The sequence below is a fragment of the Mesoplodon mirus genome (assembly GCF_964341445.2).
Source record: "Mesoplodon mirus genome assembly, chromosome: 19".
NCBI lineage: Eukaryota > Metazoa > Chordata > Mammalia > Artiodactyla > Ziphiidae > Mesoplodon > Mesoplodon mirus.
In genome coordinates this window covers 356,372-382,394 of record NC_138995.1, presented here as the reverse complement: position 1 = coordinate 382,394, position 26,023 = coordinate 356,372, and the positions used below count along the sequence as shown (strand labels likewise).

The window sequence follows — 26,023 nt, the reverse complement described above, 5'->3', positions numbered from 1 at the left end:
TCATGAGACTAATGTACATGGTGAGAAAGAACGTAAACTGGAGCGTGAAGTCTTCCACTCCCAGAAGGAACGTCCACAGCCACTGGGGGCATATTCTTCCAGATCCTTCTCCTTCAATATAAAAATATATCATTTTTAAAAACCAAACATGGGACCCAGGACACTTGCTGGCCTCGGTGTCCGTGGTGTGGGGACCCCTTTCTATGCAGGCACCAGGCCCCCTTTGCTCACTCACCAGCTCCTAGGACCACATGCGGCTGGTTTCTGGGCATTTACTATAAGAAACATGCCTCCTCAGGAGTGCACCGACACCCCAGGATGGCGTTTGCATTCTGTGACTGTCACTTGCGGGGCTGCCCTGAGCCGAACGTGCTGCCGCCGGCCTCTCACCTGCAGGTACCGGGGGCCCTCGAAGGGCACGAGGTCAGACAGGAACTTGAAGAGGAAGACCAGCGCCTTCTTGCTGCAGCTGTGGAAGCCCCTTGTGCTCCCGAAGGTGGCCTGTGGGGAGGATGGGCATGAGGTGGGGGCGATGGGAGGACCCGCCGTGTGGTGGCCATGGCTACATCCCGGCCTCAAAAACAGCAGAAAAAGGGAAGCAAAGCCATTTCAGTTCATTTGTCTTTAGGACAGCATGGCTGTGGCCTAGCTAAACAGATGGACTGAAAATTTATTTTGAAAATTAAAAATATATTACTGTAGAAAATGGTAAACATGGTGCCTTTCTATTAACGTTAGTGACAGGATTTGTTAACCACCCTGCAAGAGTCCCTTCCTCACAGGTGAATTCATTCCACTCCAGCCCCAAGCCCGTCTGAGTGGATGAGATCCCTTCAGGGGTGGGCCCTCGGGCAAAGTGCCCATGCCACAGCAGGAGAGTGGACTCTTATAGAAACCAGGGCAGCCAGGGGTGCCTGGGGGTGCCCAGGGCAGGGAGGTTCTGAAGAGGTGTCGGCCCTGAACATGTCCCGATGAGCCTGCAGAGACCAGCACTCGCCTCACGCCAGCCACAAGAGGCCCGCCTGCCACACCACGAGGCCCACGGAAGCTCCTCCTCCAAAGCACACCCTGTGGTTCTTCTGAACAATTGTGCTGTCAGACAGACGACAGGCACGAAGTCATCAGAACGAGCACACAAGGCCGACAGCACTGGACCTACTGTCGGAGCACTGAGCGCACTCTGGTAAGTCTCTCAGTGGCAGGAGTGTGGACGCCGTCACTGAGTCCACGTGCGTCCAGCAGGAGCCCCTGGCCCGTCGTGTGGAGCTGGGGGAAGCGCGGGGCCAGGAGGGAGCTCATTCCGCGAAAGAAAGAACCACGCCTACCATCTCTACGGCACACCAGGCACAGAGCCCGGTGGGTGCAGAGAGGCAGGCTCTCCAAAGAGGCCATAGCTACACCACCCAAAGCTTCTGCAAAGAACAGGGCTCGTAAACCCAAACCCACACATGCCCAACCTTCAAAGCTGATGTCCCAAAGATAGCCCCCCAGGCCCGGCCAGGTTCAGCAGCCTGGGAAGAGGGGCAAACACGCGCAGGTGGAGGGAAACAGGGAAGAGAGGAGGGTGCTCCCTGACAGACGTGAAACCAATCACAGCGCAGCACACTGTGCAAAAAAAAGGCAGCTGTGTTCGCTTTCACCCTATCCTGCTGGATTTCACTCATTTTCTTGTGAGAGACGGCAGGAGGCCCAATGAGGCAGATAGGAAGCTGAGCAGTCTCGGCAGAGTCGACCCCAGCGGGAGCGCAGGCGGCTCACCTGGAACCAGGCGGCATAGGACGGGAAGGCAGCTGGGCCCTCCAGCGCAGCCTGCCGTGCAACCAGGAACGCCAAGACCATGCTGTCCAGGTCACCACTCTCGAACGCACGAGCCAGCAAACGCGACACCCAACCTAGGTGAGAGCAGTGGTACTGCTGTGGACGGGGACTGGAGCGGGTGTGGGGGGGCAGGCAGGACAGTCCGCTCACCCAACACCGACCCCCGAGCCCTGGGTGGCGGCCCGCACGCAGCCTAGCAGCGGGTACACGGGCAGGCCGACAGCAGAGGGCGGTCCAGAGGGCAACGGCTGGGTAGGCAGGAAGGCTTCCATCCTCACTGAGCCAGACACGGCGATTCCGCCCGCAGGCTCGCCCCAACGCCGGTCCACGGATCACACGCACACACACGCACGGAACACAACGGGGCTCCCATCCCCGCGCACCATTAACCAGCTGCTGTGCGTCTGGCAAGCAGATCACCAGTGTGGACACGCAGGACAGCACGTGCTGCCAGTTCACCTCCTGTGTCTCCAGAACCTCTTGCAAGTGGCCCACCAGCTCCTCTGGGCTCAGGATCACGAAGAGCTGAAACCGAAGTGTCAAAGCTGGGCCCCCACTCCCTCCCACTCTGCATCGGGCCCAACCTACACTCGAGACACCTGCCGTCCTGACCCCCACGGCCAGCAGTGGCTGTAGGGAGTTCTCAATCTGAGGACAAGGTGCTTTGCCCAAGTGACAAGTTCAGTCTGTGGACCCGGACGGCAGTCCAGCCATGGACGGCCGTGGCTGTGGCATCTCCTGGGACCCACAGAGCCCGTGCAGCAGGCCTTGGACCCCCCCTGTGCACTTACCCTACGGTACAGGCCACTGAGCAGAGGCGGGGTCCTTGCAAAGCTCCACTCTCTCTGCATCTGAACAGCGTCGGAAACTTCATTCAGGAGGAAATACACATAACGTCACATCAGTAATCATCAAAAAGTTCAGTATCAATAAAGTACCTTGTTTTAATTTGCACTTTCCCAAATGTATGTGAACTTCACCATTTCCCCATTTTCCAGCCATTTTTTAATGTCATGAAATGTCTGTGTCTTCGGTAACCCTTGATCATATCTGCTACAAATATCCTCCAACCCATCGACTACACTTTAATTTTGCTGCTTTTAAACTTTCACTGTGAATAAGCAGTCAGTGAGGACGTGTTGAAAGGACACAGCTGGAAAGCATGCATCAGCCAGGCCAGGCCCTCCGGAAGGGCAGGAGCCTCTGTCGGGGCCTTCCGTGCGCCCCTGGATGCAGCACCACAGAGAAGGCACCATCAGGAGCCTCGCAGACCGCCCAGCCCTCACGGGACAGTGCGTCAGGCAGAAGATGACTCGGGTGTTGGACACCCTTCAGAAAGCCATGCACCCACACAGAAAATGCTGACGTGAGCCGCAGAAACAGAACCTTGAAATTCACAGTACGAGCACTGTTTTAAAAACCTATCTAGAAAAGACAGGAAGGGCTTCATATTAAAGATATTCTACTTTGGCAATAATGGGTGACGTTTCTTTAATTCTAAATTTTCTTTACGGGAAAGTGTTGCTTTCCAATGAGAAGATGTTTAATGACAAACAGACTGTCCTACCAGCGTTAACATCCGCGGCCCGAGCTTCTGTCAAGGGAGGCACCCAGGGCACCAGGACCCACCTTTCAGCACAGGCTTGTGGGTGAGGATCTGGGTCAGAGTGTGACAGAAGAACCTCTTTGGAGACTCGGTTGAAATTATACTTCGATACACGTGTCCACTGAACACACCGAACCTGCAGGGGCAGCAGAGGATCTCAGGGGAGGAGACCCCTGCAGGTTCCCGCCACTCAGCAGTGTCAGCACCTGGCGGCAGCTCACACACGAGGAGCGGCTCGCTGGCGAAGCAGATGGGGACCCGCTGGCCCCCGACTGCAGACCCCAGCGCAGGCTCACAGGCTGGCCCTACCCACGCTTCCCCAGCCAGGCCTGCAGCCAGGCTGCCGTGCCGCAGACGGAAAGGGAATCCAGGGGAGCGTCGCTTCAACAGGACACAATCAAAGGCAATGGAGTGGCTGTCACATGGAGAAGCTAGAAGGTCAGAGTGAGGTCAGAGAAGGTTGGGCCTCGCAGGAGGTGACGGAGGCTATGGTGACGACAGCCAGTGGCTGGACCCAGACCCAGCACAGTCGCAAAGCCTCGGTCTCCCCATCTGTGAAATGGGAACCAGAGGTGGCAGGGCCATGGTTCCCACTGAGCACCTGATCCTGCCCCAACACGTGGAGGCTCTCAACCACACCTGGAGCCAAGGATGTCCTTCTCCCGACAGGAGAAGCGAGAAAAGGAGAGGGAGCAGGATGTCACTGACAGGTCAGGAGGGACAAAGGGAGACCGGGTCCGACAGCGGGGTGTCATGATCAGCCCCACCCGACCCCTCAGGGGAGAGAATCCGGGGCCCTAGCAGCCATGTGAACTACCCATGTCACACGTGCAGTGAGGAGGCTCCAGGCAGGATGGCCACCCAGACTGGGAGGGGACGTCTGACTTTACTCTAAGTGTTGGCAACTAATTGAAAATCGTGAAAAGTCGTGATCTGACTCCCGGAACAAGTCTGAGCACGGACTCAGCACATCGTGAAACTGCATAAAACACAGAACAGAGCAGTGTTCTATATGCTCATCAGTAAAGTACTCACCCAGCAGGTTTGAGGACCATTAAAGTAATCGTGGAGAAGAGGTAATCAGGAGCAAAATAATTGAAAAATGGGAAGAGTAACAAAGCCTGGAAATGCTGGGAAATCTCCCGGGTTCCCAGGAGAGAGCCAAGGTCCAGGTGGCCTCACCCCATGTTACTCCGAAGCAAACCTGACACCCCAACGTTCGGTCCCCAAGTACCTGGATGCGCCTCCACAGAACCAAGGAGAGCAAGTGGAGGGTCCTGTGGGGGCAGGCATGACAGGCAAGGTCTCCCTGGCTGGGACCCCGAGGACCCCCTCCCCTTAGACCCGGAGGTGGCATGGTTCCCACAGGAAGGGCCTCATCTTCAGAGGACTTCTAGTGCTTTCCAGCTCCTGATGTCACCACAATGGCAAAGGATCACTGGGCCTTCGGGGGCGACCAGCATACCTGGGACCACTCAGCCGGCAGGCCCACCCCCAGAACTTACCAGCAGCTCACTGCCTTGTGTGCTATGGACGCCTCCTGTATCCCGGCCGCCAAAGCTTCGAGCGCGGCTGAGGCAGAAGAGAGACATCAGCACGTCGTCATCGTCCATCATAAACAGCCCCGACCAACTGCTTCTGGGCAAGTCAGGTAACGGACACCTTGCCATCACAGGCCTCCTAGGCCCCCGAACCCCCCGACGCACAAGCCCTGCAAGATCCCAAGTGTCTCAGTGGTACCAGACTTAAGCCTTGAAAATCAAGCACAACATGTAGGCAAGAAAATGCTTCCCTAATGAACCATTCAACTGGTCACCTCTGCTGCTCTGGAGATCAAATGTGAAGCCACCAAAACTGACAGCAGGAGAAGAACAAGTAAGTTGGTGAGTTTAGACCCAATCACAACCGTGAAAGAGGCCTCCCAGGAGCAGCACTGAGCTGGAAAGGCGGCGAACCACAGGAATCCCTAACCAGCAAGGGAGGCCATTTACAACCTGGGCCACAGAGCCACTCACAAGCCAGCATCCTGTCGAGAACAGCAACGGCCACCTGTGGGGACAGAACACTGCAGTTACACAGGGTACAAGCGAGCCAGCCGTCACCCCCAGTAAACCAAGACTCGACTTTACAAAGAGCTTGTCTCCAGACTCTCCCTCAGGCACAGCCCAGGATCTGGGCCGTGGGGAGGGCTTTACCCTCAAGAGCCGTGGGGGAGAGACCACCGCCCAGGCCCATGCCCGTGCCCTCACACCTGCACTCAGGGAGCGCCCTATGGTGACAGCAAAGCGGACTTCCCCGCACAGAGCTGACAACTACAGCGTAGGCCCCTCGTGCTGCAGCCGCTGCCCCACGAGGCCTGGTGTCCTCCCCACCTGGGACATCGACTCCGGCTCCATGGTTCCTCTCACATCCACATTCTTCTGGAATCCCCTCAAAACAAGCATTTGTACAAAATCTGAAAGCCACAAAACCAAAGCATTTACATACACTGTGCTCTCTGAACAGCCGTGAATCACACAGACCACCAGCTTCAGAGGGGCCGGCAGAGTGAGGACCTGCATGGAGCTGGGGGGACACCGGCTCCCGGCCCCAGGGAGCCCACCGACCACACCAGCGAACCCAGCCAAGCAGAGCCTCTTCCCCGAGCCACACTCTATGCGAAAAGGAAACACAATCCATCAAGTTTATAGGAAGGATTTTCTCACTGAAAACAAAAAAGTATCTTCTAAGGGTTTTACTGGCCTGCTTCTCAGCCAACCTCCTACACCAACCATACACGGACACTTCTAGGGCTTGGAAGCACTACATTGTGGGGGACGAGGCAGGAAATGGACTCATACCTTCTGAAAAGGTTACGACCAATGGGACTGGAATTAAAAAGATTCTGTCAAATTTTAATTTAATCTGGGACCAGATTACAGGATTCAGGAATTGGAAATAATTCACATCACCAAGAAAGTTTTAGGAAAAAGGAATGCACCTTTTGCAAAGGAAAACAGTCCACAAGCCAACTAACTGCAGGGAACCCCTCTCATCGAGGTTTCCGTTCACTTGTGGACTGCATTCCTTTGGTATGACTGGTGACGGCGGGCCTGCTGACTCGGAGAGAAAGGGAAGGTGCCAGAAGAACAGGGTGTGGCGCTGCCCAGCCGTCCACAGCAGGGCAGCCCTGCTCACCCAGAGTCCCCACATTCAAATAAGGATTCCTGCCCAAGCTCCCACTTTGCTTCTCCCGGGCATCCTGTAAAACCACCACCTAGAACTGAGCCGTGGAAAGCCAGTGGCCACCATACAAGCACTGGTGCTTCTGCTGTGCTCTCTCCTGCTCGCTTGTGACCTGGACGGAGGACGGCCCATCCCCAGCTCCCTGGGATCTGCAAACAACCAATCTGTGACCCTGCGTCCTTTGCGCATCGTCTAGGAACTGCGTCTTCAGTCAACTCAGCCCTGGACTCTCGCTTCCCCACGGTGGGAGCTGGGGTGCCGGGGGCGCCGCCTACCTCTGCTCGCAGGTCACGAGGTGCACATCCTGAACACACCAGCTCCGGCCCAACCCATCGGGTCAACAGGCTGACATTTCCACAACTCAAGCTCAATGCAAACCCACAACGACAGGTACGGACTGCAATGACTTCCTGTTGGAGTGTGTGGGCCGCTCTGCTTCCCACAGATCATCACAGCAGAAAGCATTCCCACTGGTCTAAAGCAATTGTACCCAAGAACCCACCTCTGCCGTGAACTTACCAGCAAGCATAGCCCTGGCGACATCGGCGTGCTGACAGGGTGCCTCTGTCTGCTCACACAGCAGGCGCAGGTCCCTGGAGAGCCAGGCCACCATGGCCTGAGAGTCGGCATGGCTGGGGGAACAAGCACACAGCTCACCTGACCCCATTATTCCACTTTCACACTCACTCCACTGACAGCGAGCTAGAGACTACCTCAGTCTTCCCGTCCCAAGTCACAACGGGGCCAGCAGATGTACAAGGGGCATCAGGAATGGCTGCCACTGATGTTAAAAACCATCCGTTTTTTCAAATAGTTTATTTATTTGGAGTAGCTTACTATTCTTGGGGGAAAAAAGAAATTTCAGTAATAATAAATAGTGAGAGTAGCGATAATGGGCTCTAGACGTCAGCAATGCAGCAGCCCTGCAGGACAGTCCTTGTCTGGGCACAGAGCAGGGTGGGGGAACCCTCACCTGCCTCACTTGTCAGATTTGTACTTCCCTGGAGAATAAGGATGATGAGCATCTTTTCACGTGCTTGGCTATTTGTAAATCTTCTTTAGAGAAATGTCTACTGAAATCCTTCGTCCATTTTTTAATTGGATTATTTTTCTTCTTGTTGAAGTTTAAGAATCCTTTTATTCTAGATAGTAGGTTCTTATCAGATATATGATTTGCAAACAATTTCTATGCACTGTCTTTTCATTGTTTTGATAGGGCCAACACACTGAAGTTTTAAAACTTGCTGAAGCCTAAAGGACCTATTTTTTCGGTGTCATATCCAAGAACCCCCTGCAGGATCCAAGGTCATGTAGATTTACCCTCAGATCTTCTTCTAGGAGGTTTATGGTTTTAGCCCTTGGGTTTAGGTCTCTGATGCACTGAGTTAGTTGCCATCTGCAGTGTGAGGTAGAGTCCAACACCATTCTTTTGCGTGTAGATGTCCAGTGGTTCCAGCACCATTGTTGAAAAGACCGTTTTTCCCCATTAAATGGTCTTAGCACCGTTGTCAAAAATCAACTGACCAGGGCTTCCCTGGTGGCGCAGTGGTTGACAGTCCACCTGTCGATGCAGGGGACACGGGTTCGTGCCCCAGTCTGGGAAGATCCCACATGCCGCGGAGTGGCTGGGCCCGTGAGCCATGGCCGCAGAGCCTGTGTGTCTGGAGCCTGTGCTCCGCAATGGGAGAGGCCGCAGCAGTGAGAGGCCCGAATACCGCAAAAAAAACCCCAAAAAACAGGATGTGTGAATCTTCCAATTTTTTTCCTTCTTTCTGAATAATTTTTGGCTATTCAGGGTCCCTTGCATTTCCATATCAATATTAGGACAAGTTTGTCAATGTCTATAAAAAAAGCCGGCTGAGATTGTGAAGGACCCTGAGTTCACAGATCACATTGGGGAGCAGGGTCATCTTGACAATATTAAGTCTCTAATCCACGGACATGGAACGTCTGTTTATTTAGGTCTTAATTTCTTTCAATGATGCTTTATATGGGCTTCCCCGGTGGCGCAGTGGTTAAGAATCCACCTGCCAATGCAGGGGACACGGGTTTGGGCCCTGGTCTGGCAAGATCCCACAGGCCGTGGAGCAACTAAGCCCGTGCACCACAACTACTGAGCCTGCACTCTAGAGCCTGCAAGCAACAACTACTGAGCCTGTGCACCTCAACTACTGAAGCCCGTGTGCCTAGAGACCGTGCTCCACAACAAGAGAAGACACTGCAATGAGAAGCCCACGCACCACAACGAAGAGTAGACCCCACTCACCACAACTAAAGTCTGTGTGCAGCAACGAAGACCCAACGCAGCCAAAAAATAAATAAATAAATAAATAAATTTATTTTTTAAAAATGATGCTTTATAGTTTTCAGTGCCCAAGTCTTGTTCTTCTTTAACCTTATTCCTAATTTACTCTTTTTGATGTGCTATTAGATGAAATTATTTCTTAATTTCACCTTCAGGTTGTGCACTGGTATCATGTAAAAATACAAGTGATTTCTGCGTATTGGACTTGCATCCTGCAACCACACGGAACTCATTTATGGCTCCAGAACTTTTTTATGCTGTGGATTTCTCAGGATCTTCTGTATGGAAGATCACGTCATCCGCAGAGAGTTTTACTTCTTCCACTCCAATCTGGATGCCTTTTTTCTTCCCCCTTGCCTAATTCCCTGGCTAGAAACCCCAGTGATGTTGAACAGAAGTGTTAAGAACATTCCTGATTGTACGAGAGCCTTCAGTCTCATGACATTGATCTGAGCTGTGGGTTTTTCACAGATGACCTTTATCAGGTTGAAAAGTTCCCTCTACTCCCAGCTTGCTGAGTTTTTATCATGAAATAGTATAAGATTTTGTCAACTGCTTTCTGCTTCTATTAAGATTGTCCTTTTATTAAATATGTTAATTAATTTTCAGATGTTAAACCAACCTTGCATTTTGGGGATACATCTCCCTTATTATGGTGTTTAGACCTTTTTGTATGTTGCCGGATCCAGTTTGCAAATATTTTGCTGAGAATTTTTGCATCTATATTCATTAGAGACATTGGTCTGTAGTTTTCTTGTTTTGTGACGTCTTTGTCCAGCTTTGATATCAGGGTATTACTGGCCTTGTGGAGTAAGGTGGGAAGTATTCCAGCCTTCTTTATTTTCTGGAAGAATTTATGAAGGGATAGCACATTTCCTCTTTAAGTGCTTGGCAGAGTTCACAAGAGACGCCAGGCCCTGAGATTTTCCTTGTGGGAAGCCTTTATATTATTAGTAACTCAGTTTCCTTTCTTGTTACAGATCTATTCAGTTCTTTTCTTTTTAAGCCAGTGCAGTCTTTTGCATTTTTCTGGAAATTCATCGATTTTATCTGTTTTCTAATTTATTGGCAAAAAACTGTTCACAGGGACTTCCCTGGTGGTGCAGTGGTTAAGAATCCACCTGCGAATGCAGGGGACACGGGTTCAAGCTCTGGTCCGGGAAGATCCCACATGCCACAGAGAAACTAGGCCCATGCACCACAACTACTGAAGCCCGCGCACGTAGAGCCTGTGCTCCGCGACAAGAGTTGCCACGGCAACGAGAAGCCTGCGCACTGCAATGAAGAGTAGCCCCCGCTCGCGGCAACTAGAGAAAGCCTGCGCACAGCAACCAAGACCCAATGCAGCCAATAATTAATTAATTAATTAATTAATTAAAAATTGTTCACAGTATTACCTTAAAATGCTTTTAATTTCTGTATGGTCAGCAGTGATAACCTTTCTTTCATCTTGATTTTAACCATTTATGTCTTTTTTCTTGGTAAGTCTATCTAAAGGTTTATCAATTTTGCTAACCTTTTCAAAGCACTTTTCTTTTTTTCATTGATTTTCTCTATTATCTTTCCTATCTCATTGATTTCTGCTCTAATTGTTATTATTTCCTTCCTTCTGCTTGTTCTGGGTTTGGTTTGCTTTTCTCTCTCTAGTTTCTTATGGTCAAAGTTTAAGTCACTGATTTGAGGTCATTCTTTTTTCTCATGTAGGTTTTTGCAGCTGTAAATTTCCCTCTAAGCACTACTTTAGCAGCATCTCATAAATTTTCGTGTGTTGTTCTCCCTTTCATTTGTCTTGAGGTATTTTCTAATTTCCCTTGTGATTTTTTTCCCTGACCCATTGATTATTTAAAAGTGTATTGCTGGGTTTCCCTGGTGACGCAGTGATTAAGAAGCCGCCTGCCAATGCAGGGGACACGGGTTCGAGCCCTGGTCCAGGAATATCCCACATGTCGCGGAGCAACTAAGCCTGTGCGCCACAACTACTGAGCCTGCGCTCTAGAGCCCGCGAGCCACAACTACTGAGCCCACGTGCCACAACTACTGAAGCCCATGCGCCTAGAGCCTCTGCTCCGCAACAAGAGAAGCCACCGCAACGAGAAGCATGCACTCCGCAATGAAGAGTAGCCACCGCTCACTGCAACTAAAGAAAGGCCTCACGCAGCAACAAAGACCCAACGCAGCCAAAGATAAAAATAAATAAAGAAATTTATTTTTAAAAAAAGTCTATTGCTTAATTCCCAATATTATGGATTTCCCAAATTTTCTTCTGTTGATTCTATGCAGTTCCTTTGTGGCTTGAGAACATGCTTTGTATGGTTTCAACCCTTTTAAACTTATTCCAACTTGGTTTACGGCCTGAACCGAGTGACCTATCCTGGAGCTGGGCACCACTGGGGGGGACGTTCTGTGGGCATCAGGTACGTCCAGCTGCGAGTGCTGCTCTCTCTCGTCTCCGGGTCGTTGCTGGTCTGAACAGGTGATCCACCCGTTACTCAAAGTGGGGGACTGAAGGCTCCAATGATCATAGTTGAAAGTCCATCTCTCCCTTCAGTTGTCAGGTTTTGCTTCATGTATCTGGTACCTTGACATCAGGCGTGTATGCTAGGAGATACGGTTTTCACGCAGTCAAACTGATCAATCTTTCACGACTTCTGGATGTGACCCACGAGTCAGGCCACCACTGGTTTCAATACAGCATTTTCAACTGTGCTTGACAGTCCCCCAAACCAGACATTCTCTGTTTTCCCTGACCAGAGAATAAACACGTAAACCTCCAGCCTTCTGTCGACCAGGGAAGGACTGATTGCCTGGCTGCCTAGAGCAGAGCAGACAATCCACCTACAGCTCCAAATGCTTCTCATGTGTGTTCTCAGTCAGCTCATTCTGAGCCCCCCTCCCCTTCACCCCCTCACCCAGAGGCAGCCGGCGCCATCGCACCGCCAGCTCACTTGCTAAGTCATTCACCACCCGTCCCTCCACCTCCTGCTTCTCCTCCCCTAGACTCTCCCAACCGTATAGGGTTAGGGTTATTCCTTTTATAAAACCCCCTTTCTGACTCTTGGTGGGATTTCAGGAGGTAAGAGTTGCACACATTCTATCAGCCACATTTACCTTAATGTCTCTTTTTTAGTTTTTAAAAATACTTTATCGCACTGTACATCTTTTATTTATTTATTTTTTTTGCGGTACTCAGGCCTCTCGCTGTTGTGGCCTCTCCCGTTGCGGAGCACAGGCTCCGGACGCGCAGGCTCAGCAGCCATGGCTCACAGGCCTAAACGCTCCAGGGCATGTGGGATCCTCCCAGACCAGGACACGAACCCGTGTCCCCTGCATCGGCAGGCGGACTCTCAACCACTGCGCCACCAGGGAAGCCCCCGCACTGTACATCTTATACAAAGAAAACATTACCAAGTCTGTACATGATGAAGACTTCAATTATAACAAATGTTCTCTTTAAATAATAAAGCAACTGCTTCTCTACGTGATTTTCGGCTTTACATATAAATAAATCATATTAGATCAGAAAAAATAAATCATGTAATATTAATTAAATTTCATGTTACATAAAATTTTAATTTAAATGTTCAATTTACTTTAATGGTAAATAATCACTGGTATACCTTTCCAGCAGCTCTTGGAGGCTTACAATGTTTTGAACATGAAGGCGCCACACAGCTTCAAGCAGCAAAGAATTCTGCAGAAAATGACAGAAACTATGAGTCAGTCCTTCATGCACACATTTTCCTACAAGACGTTCAGCCTATGTGCTTAACCACGTACTCTCCTGAAAACCAAGCCTCCCAACACTCACATCACCACCTTCGCCCCCCCACCACTGCCACCATCGTTCCCAGGTTCAGGTTCAGGCTTGCTCTCTGCCCAGCCTCAAGCTTAGTCCACTTCCAGGCCTTTCTCCACTACGGCCAACACAAGATTCCAAAATGTAACTGGCCAGGCCAATCTCTCCTCTTCTTTAGAACCCTTCCGTGGCTCCTCCCAGCTTTCAGGACAAAGTTCAGACTCTGGTCTGTCCTCCCAGGGAGGCCCTCCAGGCTATAGCACTGATGCGCCCACCCCCTCGAACAAGGAGCCCCAGTCGGACTCGGCCCCAACGCCCACAGTGCCCTCCTCTTCACCCAGGAACTCATGCCTCACACCCCACGAAACTTCCTTCCAGGAAGCCCTTCCTAACCACCCAATCAGCCACGGCCGCCCACTCATCTCTGCTACCTGCAAACACCGGGACCATCCCAATCCACGTGCATTTAGCTAGTTACCAACGGCGCAGGGGCCATACCAACGCCTGACAGTCAACTGAGCTCTACACTGTATGCTGGATAAAAGGGGGGAAAAAACCATGAATGCACCATCATCTTGGTTTTTTTCTTTCCTTCTTCTATATACTTAACTGATCTCATTTAGTAACTAAGCGATAACTTTGAACTGTTCAAAAATCAGTAAATCAACTACACTCCAACATAAAATTAAAATTAAAGAAAAAACCTATAGGCCTACTGAATTCAAAATAGAACAGATAAGGGAATTCCCTGGCAGTTCAGCAGTTAAGACTCCACTTGCTCCCAATGCAGGGGGCCCGGGTTCAATCCCTGATAGGGGAAATAAGATCCCAAAAGCCACGCAGCACAGCCAAAAACAAAAGAAAGATTTTAAATCACTTTAAATCACGTTTTTCTAGTTTACTATGCTACCCTGGGAAATGGTTCATTATAATATACCTAAGAAAGCAAAGCATGATGTTTCTATGCATAGTCTATTCTAATAAATATTACTAATGATGGGTGAATATTGACAAACATCATGATTGATGGTCCTTCTTTCCCATCCACAGAGGCACCCCAGTCTCTGTAATTAATACGATGCTTGCTGGAATTCCTAACAAAACCTGGGGATTTTACTGGCTCCACCAAAATCAACAGAAAGCTTGAAAACCCTAGAGTCAGAGTTACAATCTCAACTTTACCTGTACTTTCCGTAATTCTTGACAGAAGGAAAGACGGGAGAACATGCTTTGTGCTAATAAATTCTGAGCGATCTCAAACAAGGAAGACAGTTTCTTCTGAAAAGAGAGATTAAGTCTTTTCTAAGAAACGGTATTAAATGTCCAATTTTCCCAAACAGCTGAACAGCAACTCGTGCTGTGTCTTACCCTCTGGTCCGGTGTCAGCAGCACCTTGGGAGGGGGCCCCGCATCTGCCTCACAGACCCGCACGAGGCCAGAGGCCACCACCTGGCTGGACAGGACGGCCGCTGGAACACCCAGCTGCGCGGCTTGGTCGCGCAAAGCAGAGCCTTAAAGATGAGACAAGACACGGACACACACAAAATGTACAACTGAAGTAGATTGGTCAAATGTCTTCTCCGAAGCTCTAGCACCTCAGAAAATTGCCTTTTGAAGCGGAGAAGAGATCTGGGGGGAAACACGGTGTATGAAAGTAAGGCAACTGCAGTCTGAGCGAAGAAGCTCACGAGAATCAGGGCAGCACCTGAAGCCCATGGTCGCATGTACATATCTGTGCGTTTTGTACGACAAAAACAAGGGAGCTTGGCAGATACATTCTGACCAAGAGCTTTAGCAACTCTTTCCAAAGGAGCACAATAAATTGAGGACTTTTAACAAATTTCAGTTTTTTATAGTTACCACTCCCACAACCGTATGACGATGTTTGACTGGACACGCGGTCTGGCTTCCTGATGCCAGCCACACACATGGTGGGCACTGCATGCCACAGATGTGCCCGGTCCCTGGGCTGCCAGGTGAAAGCTGGGCCCACAGGCAGCCACCTGCCTCCTAAGGACCAGCCCCTGGTCTGCACTCAATAAAAGGAGAAATGCTGGGCAGTCTGGAAATAGATGATGCCAACAAGAAAACTGTTTTCTAGCTTATTTGACTTCCAAAACTAATTGAAAAAAAACCAGGAAACTGTATCACATGACCATTCCCTTCAAGGCTTTGAAACACAGACCACTACAGAAGTGAAAACACGTGCAACAGTTGTAAAGGTTCCAAGTGACAGTACTAGATACTATCCACCACTGTGGTCAAGAAATAACTCATGGCAGAACTGTAGAAAATGCTCATTTCTAGCCATTTATTTCCAATTTGTGTCCATGGGAAAGTTTATCCCTGTTTTTATTTACAAGGCTTCTATTTTTATACAAATATGAATACGTATGGTAGCCACCACCTTCAGCAGGAAAAACAACTGAAAAATTCATGAGTTGAGTCTACTTATATTTCTGTGGTCAAGGTGAAGAGCTTCTTATCTAAGTTCTTATGCTCTGATCCAAAAGTCCACACAAGGAAGTGTGTGGCTGAGCTGGTTCCCTGCACCCCGCACAGTTTGTGAAATCCAAGTACAATTCCGGCCGAGAGAAGCAGCACTGTGACCTTTAGGCATCAGCTGCCAACGCAAGCCTGGGGTGTAAGATTACCAGAGTAGAAATTTAAAACAAATTAGTGAATTAGTTAATACAGTCGTCCCTCAGTATTCCAGGGGGATTGGTTCCAGGGCTGCCCGTGGATACCAAAATCCGCAGTTGCTCAAGTTCCTTACACAAGATGGCGTACTGTTTGTATATAACCTACACATATCCTCAAAGACACTTTAAATCATCTCTAGATTACTTATAATACCTAAAGCAATGTAAATGCTGTGTAAGTAGTTGCTGGCACACAGCAAATTCAAGTTTTGCTTTTTGGAACTTTGTGGAATTCTTTTCCCCCCTGAATATTTCCATCCAAGGTTGGTTTAATCCACAGATGTGGGACCCATGGATACAGAGGGCCGACTGCATCTTTCTGAAATGACAGTCATTACATAATAAAAATGTGAAAGACCAGAAAATAACTTATTTTGTTATTCCCACAGAACTCTCCTTGTCTCATATTCTCAAAGTGGGGTGGGGGACCTAGAAACATACAAGCAGACCTTGATTTATCACTTTGTAGAGATTGCCTTTTTTTTTTTTTTACAAAACGGAGGTCTGTGGTGACCCTGCACCCAGCAAGTCTATCAGCACCATTTTTCCAACAGCACTTGCTCACTTGGTGTCTCTGTGTCACATTTTGGTAATTCTCATAATATCTCAAGCTTTTTCATTATTATCACATTTGTTACGTTATCGGTGATGCATGATCTCCGACGTTACCACTGTAACTGTTTGGGGGCATCACAAACTACACCCATAGATGATGGTAAACTTAATCCACAAATACCCTGTGTGTGCTGACTGCTCCAGCTCTCGGCCACTCCCCTGTCTCTCTCCGTCTCCTCGGGCCTCCCTCTTCCCTGAGACACAATACTGAAATTAGACCAATTAATAACCCTACAGTGGCCTCTAAGTGTTCCAGTGAAAAGAAGAGTTGCACATCTCTCACTTTACATCAGAAGCTAGAAATGACTTAGCGAGGAAGGCATGTCGAAAGCTGAGACAGACCTAAAGCCCCTTGCACCAAACACTTAGCCAAGCTGCGAAGCCGAAGGAAAAGTTCTTGAAGGAAATTAAAAGTGCTACTTCAGTGAACACACGAATGATAAGGAAGCCAAACAGGCTTATTGCTGATATGGAAAAAGTCTGAGTGGTCTGGACAGAAGATCACACCAGCCAAAACATTCCCTTCAGCCAAAGCCTGATCCAGGGCCAGGCCCTAACTCTCTTCAATTCTATGAGGGATGAGAGAGGGGAAGAAGCCGCAGAAGCAAAGTCTGAAGCCAGGAGGAGTTGGTTCATGAGGTTGAAGGACAGAAGCCATCTCCACAGCACGAAAGTGCCAGGTGAAGCCACAGGTGCTGATGGAGAAGCTGCAGCAAGTCCTCCAGAAGCTCTAGCTCAGATCATCCATGAAGGTGACTACACTGAATCACAGATTTTCAATGTAGAGGAAACAGCCTTCTACTGGAAGAAGATGCCATCCAGGACTTTCACAGCCAGAGAGGAGAAGTCAATGCCCGGCTTCAAAGAAGAGGCTGACTCTCTTGTTAGGGGCTAATGCAGCTGGTGACTAAGTTGAAGCCAATTCTCACTTACCATCTGAAAACCCTTGGGCGCTTAAGAATTATGGTAAATTAACTCTGCCTGTGCTCTAAAAAAATGGAAAAACAAACCTGTATGACAGTACATCTGTTGACAACATGGTTTATTATTTTAAGCCCACCGTTGAGACCTACTTCTCAGAAAAAAGAGATTCCTTTCAACTGCTCGTTGACAACGCACCTGGTCACCCGAGAGCTCTGTTGGAGATGGACAATGAGATTCATGCTGTTTTCACGGCTGCTGACACAACACCCATCCTGCAGCCCATGGATCAAGGAAGAATTTCAACTTTCTACTCTTATCATCTAAATAATACACTTCGTAAGGCTATAGCTGCCGTAGATGGTGACTGCTCTGGTGAATCTGGGCAAAGTGAATTGATGGCCTTCTGGAAAGGATTCACCATTCTAGATGCCATTAAGAACATTTGTGATTCATGGGAAGGATGTATCAAAATCAAAATGTTGACATTAACAGGAATTTGGAAGAAGCTGATTCCAGCCATCATGGATGACTTTGAGGGGTTCAAAAATTCAGTGAAGGAAGTAACTACAGATGTGGAGGACATAGTAAGAGAACTAGAATTAAAAGTGGAGCCTGAACACCATTTACAATAACCTAAGCAACATAAGTGTCCATCGACAGGTGAATGGGTAAAGAAGATGTGGTACATATACTCAATGGAATATGACTCAGTCATAAAAAAGAAAGAAATAATGCCATTTGCAGCAACATGGATACACCTAAAGATTATCAAAGTAAGTGAAGTCAGACAAATGTGGTATGATATCACTTACATGTGGAATCTAAAAAAATGATACAAATGAACCATTTACAAAACAGAAACAGACTCAAAGACATAGAAAACTTACGGTTACCAAAGGGGAAAGGGGGGCAGGGTGGGATAAATTAGGAGTTTGGGATTAAAATACACACACTACTATATATAAAACAGATAAACAGGGCTTCCCTGGTGGCGCAGTGGTTGGGAGTCCGCCTGCCAATGCAGGGGACACGGGTTCGTGCCCCGGTCCGGGAGGATCCCACGTGCCGCGGAGCGGCTGGGCCCGTGAGCCATGGCTGCTGAGCCTGTGCGTCCGGAGCCTGTGCTCTGCGGCAGGAGAGGCCACAACAGTGAGAGGCCCGCGTATCGAAAAAAAAAAAAAAAAACCAGATAAACAGGGACTTCTCTGGCAGTCCGGTGGTTAAGATTTTGCCTTCCAAGGCAGGGAATGCGGGTTCAATCACTGGTTGGGGAGCTAAGATCCCACATGCCTTGGGACCAAAAAACCAAAACATAATACAGAAAAAATATTGTAACAAATTCAAGAAAGACTTTAAAAATGATCCACATCAGGGACTTCCCTGGTGGCACAATGGTTAAGAATCCACCTGCCAATGCAGGGGACATGGGTTCGAGCCCTGGTCTGGGAAGATCCCACATGCCACGGAGCAACTAAGCTTGTGCACCACAACTACTGAGCCTGCGCTGTAGAGCCTGTGAGCCACAACTACTGAGCCCACGTGACACAACTACTGAAGCCCACGCGCCTAGAGCCCGTGTTCCACAACAGGAGAAGCCACCGCAATGAGAAGCCCGCGCACCGCAACAAAGAGTAGCCCCAGCTCACCGCAAATAGAGAAAGCCCACGCGCAGCAATGAAGACCCAACGCAGCCAAAAATAAACACATAAAAATAAATTTAATTTAAAAAAATGGTCCACATCAAAAAATCTTAAACAAAAGTCAAAAAAACACAGATAAACAACAAGGACCTACTGTATAGCACCGGGAACTATATTGGATGTCTTGTAATACCCTCTAATGGAAAAGAATCTGAAAAAGTGTATCGAGAGAGCGCGCGCATGCGCTCGCGCTATCTATGTATGTATAACTGAATCACTTTGTTATACACGTGAAACACTGTTAAGTCAACTATACTTCAATTTAAAAAATTACAGAAATTGAAAAAAAAAGTAGAGCCTGAAGATGTGACTGAATTGCTGAAACCTCATGATAAAATTTGAACGATGAGGAGTTGCGTCTTGTGTCTGAGCAAAGGATGTGGTTTCTTGAGACTGAACATGCTCCTTATGAAGATGCCAGGAAGACTGTTGAAATGACAACAAAGGATTTAGACTATTACATAAACTTAATTGATAAAGCAGCAGCACGGTTTGAAAAGACCGACTCCAGTTTTGAAAGTTCTACTGTGGGTAAAATGCTATCAGCTGGCATTGCAGGTTACAGAGAGAGAATTTGTGAAAGGAAGATACAGCAGACTTCATTGCTGTCTTGTTTTAAGAAATGGCCACAACCCCCCAGCCTTCAGCAACCTCCACTCTGATCAGTCAGCAGCCATCAACACTGAGGGAAGACCCTCCACCAGCAAAAAGATCACAGCTCTCTGAAGGCTTAGATGATGGTTGGCATTTTTAGCCATAAAGTAGTTTTTTTTTGAAGGTTTCTTTGTTTTTTATTTTATTTATATTATTTATTTATTTTTGGCTGCATTGGGTCTTCGCCGCTGTGCGCAGGCTTCCTCTAGTTGCAGAGAGCAGGGGCTACTCCTCATTGCGGTGCGCGGGCCTCTCTCGTTGCGGAGCATGGGCTCTAGAGCGCAGGCTCAGCAGTCATGGTGCACGGGCCTAGATGCTCCATGGCATGTGGGATCTTCCCGAACCAGGGCTCGAACCCGTGCCCCCTACATTGGCAGGCGGATTCCCAACCACTGCGCCACCAGGGAAGCCCCAATAAAGTAGTATTTTGAATTTTAATAATAGAGCATTTTTAAATTAAGGTATGTACATTTTTTTAGACATAATGCTGTTGTACACTTAGTAGACTACAGTATTTATTGTGTAAACATAAAGTTTATATGCATCAGGAAACCGAAACATTCGTGGGACTCGCTTTCCTGCAATATCCGCTTTCTAGCAGTGGTCTGAACCCAAACCACAGTCTCCCCAGGTCAGCCTGTATCTCTGGCTGCCTGCTGCACTTCCCTACCCAGCAGAGCCTGTTCTCACCACTTCCAGAAATGAGGGGCATGTTTCTGTCCCATTTTTCCAAGGGTAACTTTGGTTCCTACTGCTTCTGAGTCCGAGGCTGAGTCACTGTTTTTAAACAAGAGCCTCATAACAAGCCTCAAGCAAGTCACAAAAACTTGTGGCTGGGGACCACACATATAAGCAGAAAACCATTACCTGGGGGAATTTACACGTCTGCTTGTTATAAGCAAATCAAAGTCACTTTACGTACAGCAAAAACTAACACAACGTTGTAAAGCAACTATACTGCAATAATTTTTTTTTTAAAAAGTCACTTTACATAAAGCTCTTCCATAACTCAATCTGTTAAGAAAATGAAGCTCTAACTTACCTATCAATGAACTGGAAAGGTCAGTGTGGGCCCCAGGACCATCATCATCAATCAGCCGGCTGAGACACAGCTGTTTATGGGGAGGACCTTCTACCTAGAAACCAAACACCAAGCACTCCATTTTAAAATTCAAGCCATGTCCTGAAAACAACCAAAATGTACACAGTGCTTGCCTACCACGCTATTCCCAAATATTCCGAGGTAAAAAAGCATTTTAAAAGGTGAAACTTACTGAAGCCTTTGAGAACTACCAGATTCCTCTCTGGACTGTTTTACCTCCAAATAGATACATGCTCCCGGTTACTTTTCTCACCTGGACAGCAAACTTAATGGCTGCTTCTCCCAGATACTCACGAGGCTTGCCAGGTGTCTTTCATGAAGATGATGCTTGGCTGGGCTCAAAAGCCCCGAACCCAAGTGTGCTCGCAAAGGCAAAAGCAACTTCCACTCACCTCAAGCACAAGGTCACCCAGGTTTAGGTGGCTCCTCAGGAGGCGCACAGCCGACTCCCTGACCTTCTGCTCACCTTCAGGACCCCATTTCTGCCTCTTGACTCTTCCCGCTAGGGGAGAAAATCAGTTTCAAAAAATTACAGCACTCTTTAAAAACTCAGGCAAGGAGACACCGTGACACCCTGTACCCCTGGAGGTGACGCACCCGGGAATGTCACTTCCATGGGATTCCTGTCAAAACCACACAAGCTTAATCTACTCCTGAGACACATCAGACACATCCAGCTGAGGGACTCCTCCAAACACCCAGGTCGGGAAGACCCAGGAACTGTCACCCTCTGGAGGAGACCTAGGAGACGGGAGTAACTACCACGCGGGAGACTGGTCAGAAAAAGGACATTATGGGGAAAACTGGTGAAATCTGAGTAAAGTGTAGTTTAGCTGGCAGGATGGTACCAACGCTAGTTTCTTGGGATTGATCCTTTCAAAGAGGTTACGTGACTCTGGGGCTAAGCTGAGCTGAACAGTCACTGTCATCCAGGCTACTGGGGGCGGGGGGGCAGTGAATCTTAACCCCCTACCTTCTGGAACCACCCCTCTTGGCCACTCGTTGGACAGAGTGGACAGAGGGCTGCCAGGAGGGGAGAGCTCGGGGTGGGCGTGGGGGAGGAGAAGGGCGGGGGGGGTTGACGCGGGGCGGGCGGGGGTCGGGGTGAGGCGGGAACGGGTCGGCGTGAGGGGGGGACGGGTCGGCGTGAGGCGGGGACAGGCCGGGGTAAGGGGGAGACGGGCGGGGGTCGGGGTGAGGCGGGAACGGGTCGGCGTGAGGCGAGGACAGGCCGGGCGTCGGGGGTGAGTGCGGGACAGGCCGCGGTCGGGGCTCAGTGAGGGGGGGACGGGGACTGGCCGAAGGAGGCTGAGGCGGGAAGGGGTCTTGGGGCCCCGCGCCCACCTACCCAGCAGCTCTGCCCAGGCCCGCCTGCGGCTCCCGTGCCCCGGGTCCGAGGCAGCGTCCCGCGCCCGGAAGGCCGACATGCCACGAACGAACCACGGGCGACGTCTCTCGGCTTCTGGCCCGCGTTGCCTTCCCATTGGCCGCGGAAGGCGCGCGCGCCCATTGGCTGCCAGCTGCCCGGCCACACCCTGCAGGGCGGAGCCTAGGTGGCCATCTTGGTGGCGCCGCACGGCGGCCATCTTGGTGGTGGCGGGAACGCGGGATGACTGACACCTGGGCCAGGTAGGTATCACTGACGTTGGAGGTTTGCGGTGCTGATTCAAACGGCGTCACGGGCGAGAAAACTGTGCCATCCCTTGTGCATTATCCCTGTCGAGATGACCCAGAGCTGGGCATGAAGAAACAATCCGACAAACCCAAATCCAGGGAGACGCTAAAACCGCGCTGACAGTTGGAAACCGTGTAGGACGAGGCTGCGCCCTCGTCTCCCGCGGAGCCCGGGGCGGCGGTGTTACTGCGGAGGTGAGGCTTGCTCTGCCTTGACTTCAATTAGGTGTAAACGAGAGGCCGCCTGGTGGACAGCGCAGCTCACCCCGGCCGAGCACACCCAGGGGTCGTACCCACAGGGGACACAGCCAGGGGTCACACCCACAGGGGTCACACACGTGAAGTCCATTTCCAGCCCCTCTCCCCTCTCTGGAGGATGAGGGGGAAGGAGGGCTGAAAATCCCAGGCTTGTAACCATGGCTTGGCCTTTCTGGCCTTCAGCCCCTGTGTCGGAGCCAACCAGGAGCCCACCCAGTGTACACTTGTTAGAGAAAAAGATGCTCCTATTATTCTTCCCACTTAGGAATTTACAGGGGTTTCAGGAGGTCTGTGCCACGATAGGCACAGAGACTGACATACATTTCTGTTATCTCACAATCACTGTGCAGCCCCGTGTCTCAGTGTCCAGGTTTTCACACAACGTGGTCCCATCGGCCGTGAAGACCGTGCGGGTGCAGGATGCCCTCAGAGAGCACTCACTGCCACCTCCTGAACTGCTTCCAAGCGGCTGGAAACTCCAAGTTTGCATGCACGCCATGACCACCCTGCATAACTGCTGCTGCCCCACCCAGGTTGGGGGCTGCTAAACGTGGGTAAACAAGGGTCCACTGGAGGTGGGCCCTGCTAGACAGCACGTGGCCGTTGGGGATTGCAAAAAGCGGCCACGAGTCCTCCACGTCTCCATCCCTTCCGTTTGGGCTGGTAATGACACAGGAGTGACGTGACACAAACAGGAGTTTGAAAAGAGCTGGTGCTGAGAGCCAGGTACCTCCAAGGAACACACCTGAGCCAGCGTGCTGAGGACCACCCACGTGGAGGAGAGGTGGCCGCCCAGCCAGCAGTCCCATGCCCTGGCCAGCAGCCTGCCTGCTGCCAGAACCTGGAAATGAGGCCATCACAGGCCGTCCAGCTACTGACTACCCACCAGTGAGGTAAACAAGGGGGAGAGGCTGGCTGAGACCAGAACTGCCAGAGACACACACACGGCTGCGCACTAAGCAAACAGCTTAGGAGGGGAGGGAGCACCCACGTGGCCTTGTAAGCGCTGTGAAGGCCTCGGCCTCCACGCCAAGTGCGCAGGGCCCTGGCGGGTGCACATCATGAGTTATGCAGCTGGTTGAAAAGAGACTGTAGGGAGGCAAAGGCAGGGCACAGAGGCCAGGGAGATGGGCTCAGGCCATTATTCGGCAATGGACAGGGAGCTTGACCAGCGTGGTGGTCATGAGATGGAGAGAAGTGATGAGATCGGTTCCTACTTCGAAGGTTGATCTGCCAGGTGAGGAAGAAGTGCAGAGTTTTCTAACCCGAGCCATTGGGAGGGTGGAGATATACATCATACAAACATACATCATATACACATACACATGCATCACATACACACATACACATCATACATACATACACCATACACACATCATCATTCATACACCCACCATACACATGCATCATATACACATACGTCACACACACACATCACATACACACATACGTCATATACAGATACATATACATCATTCACACATACGTCATATACACACTGTACACACATGCATCATACAAACATACACACATCATATGCATACATACACTGTACACACACATCATATACATACATCCATATATACCCATGCATACATCATATATACATGTGCATCATATACATACACACATGCCTCACCTGAGAGGTGGAGACACTGGGAGGACGGTTTGAGAGACAATAACAGGAGAGGCTGAGTTCAAATGTGAGTGTGTCAGATTCAAGATGCCAGACCCCTGGATGGGGCTGCCAGGGGAAGTAGGTCGTAGAAGCTTCAACACACACGTACATACATACACCTACACACACATACACACACCCCAGGCACACCAGAGCTATCCCTCACTGCCCATCATCACAGTCCTCATCCTTCTGCTTCAAAGAACGATGAAAAGCAGCTATTTGAAGCACATCGAACATGCCATTGTCATGACCTGCGTGCCTCCTGTGCTGGGTGAGACCTTCTGTCAGACATGGGCCATAGCTCAGTGTTTCCAAAACATCACTCTTGCATGTGCCTTCCCAACATCCACTGATAATCAGCATTATTTAGGGACAATTTTGCGTTAAATGTAATCACTTCTTAAAAACCAAAATCTAATTTAAAAGAAAACTGTATGTGCCAATATAAATGGAAATCCATTATTCTCCTGTATCATAAACTAAATATGAAACAACTTAAAGAAATTTTTTTAAAATTTGCCTTTGTTTCACCTGAAATCACCTCGTGAATTTAACTTGCATCTAGGATGTGGAAAGCTGCAAAGACCATCACTGAGGCTGGATTGGGACAACAGAAAACACTGCTCCCATCACCACCAAGCTAACAAGTGCTGAGTGATAGCAACAGCAGCCACCACTCCGGGTGAGGCCAAAGTGTCCAGAGACAAGGAAGGCTGTAAGCGGAGAGTGGGCAGCTGCACTGAGAAAACCCCTCAGCAACCCATTCCCACCATAAGCACAGGGCAGTGCTGGAGGAGTCTTGTGTGGAAGGTGGCCAAAGCACACTGAAACGCAAATCCAGCTCAACTCCAGACCAGACTGACTCACCCCCCCACCCCACTAATGACCGAGCAGAGAAGGAGGCATGAACACTACCTCAGACTCTCCTGGCCCACACACAATGTTGGGCATGCAATCAAAAATTACGAGACAGACAAAAGCGAGAGAAAAAAAATCAACCCATCACTAAAAGGCAAGGTAGGTAACAGAACCAAACCCAGATGTGGCCCAGATGTTGGAACAGTCACACGGAATTTTTTTTTTTTTTTTTTTTTTTTTGCTGTACGCGGGCTTCTCACTGTTGTGGCCTCTCCCGTTGCGGAGCACAGGCTCCAGACGCACAGGCTCAGCGGCCATGGCCCAGCCGCTCCGTGGCATGTGGGGTCTTCCTGGACCGTGGCACGAACCCGTGTCCCCTGCATCGGCAGGCGGACTCTCAACCACTGCGCCACCAGGGAAGCCCTACACAGGGAATTTTAAGTAACTATGATTCATATGCTAAAGTCTCTGGTGGAAAAGGTGGGAAACGTGCATGAAGGAATGAGGACATTCAGCAGACATGTGAAAAGTATGAAAGAGAAAAACATGGTCACAGAGATAAAGAGTGCCTTCAGTGGCTCATCAGTGGGCTCAACACAGGTGAGGAGAAATAAAAAGTACTCTAACTGGAAAACAAAGAGGAACTCAAGAAAAAAAAAAAAGCACCTAAGAGCTGTGGGATAGTACCAAATGGTATAACATACATGTCATAGGACTCCCGAAAAAAGAAGAAAGAGAAAACAGTGCAGAAAAAATATTTGAGAGGTAATGGCCAAGAATGTTCCCAAAATAATGAGACAGCAAACACCACATCTGATAAGTTTAGAAGACACAAAATAGGATAAACATGGGATGAAACACACACACACACACACACACACACACCATATTCAAACTGCTGAAACCAAAGAAATAGTGAGTCCTGAAGGCAGCTAGAAAACAAAGGCGCTTTAAATGCAGAATAACAAAGATAAGAAATACAGCAGATTCCTCTTTAGAAACTATGCAAACAGAAGACGACAAAGTGACATATATAAAGGGTTGGGGGGGAAAATCAACCCACATTTCTATACCTAGCAGAGACATCTTTTTAAAAATAAAAAGC

At 49.5% G+C, this 26,023-nt stretch overlaps 1 protein-coding gene across 1 annotated transcript in view; it reads right to left on the bottom strand.

Moving 5' to 3' along the window:
* Positions 1-21,957, bottom strand: part of FANCA (FA complementation group A) — a gene marked incomplete at its 5' end in the record, with an annotated part of 52,616 nt that extends 30,659 nt beyond the window's left edge. The window contains 16 exon segments of the mRNA XM_082607864.1: positions 391-501; positions 1,759-1,892; positions 2,202-2,343; positions 2,610-2,686; positions 3,448-3,560; positions 4,930-4,996; positions 5,440-5,473; positions 5,797-5,879; positions 7,169-7,281; positions 12,572-12,645; positions 13,933-14,028; positions 14,119-14,261; positions 20,388-20,481; positions 20,840-20,949; positions 21,796-21,942; positions 21,945-21,957. Of these exon segments, the coding sequence (XP_082463990.1) occupies positions 391-501; positions 1,759-1,892; positions 2,202-2,343; positions 2,610-2,686; positions 3,448-3,560; positions 4,930-4,996; positions 5,440-5,473; positions 5,797-5,879; positions 7,169-7,281; positions 12,572-12,645; positions 13,933-14,028; positions 14,119-14,261; positions 20,388-20,481; positions 20,840-20,949; positions 21,796-21,942; positions 21,945-21,957 (1,551 nt within the window).
* Between the last annotated feature and the right edge of the window lie 4,066 nt (positions 21,958-26,023).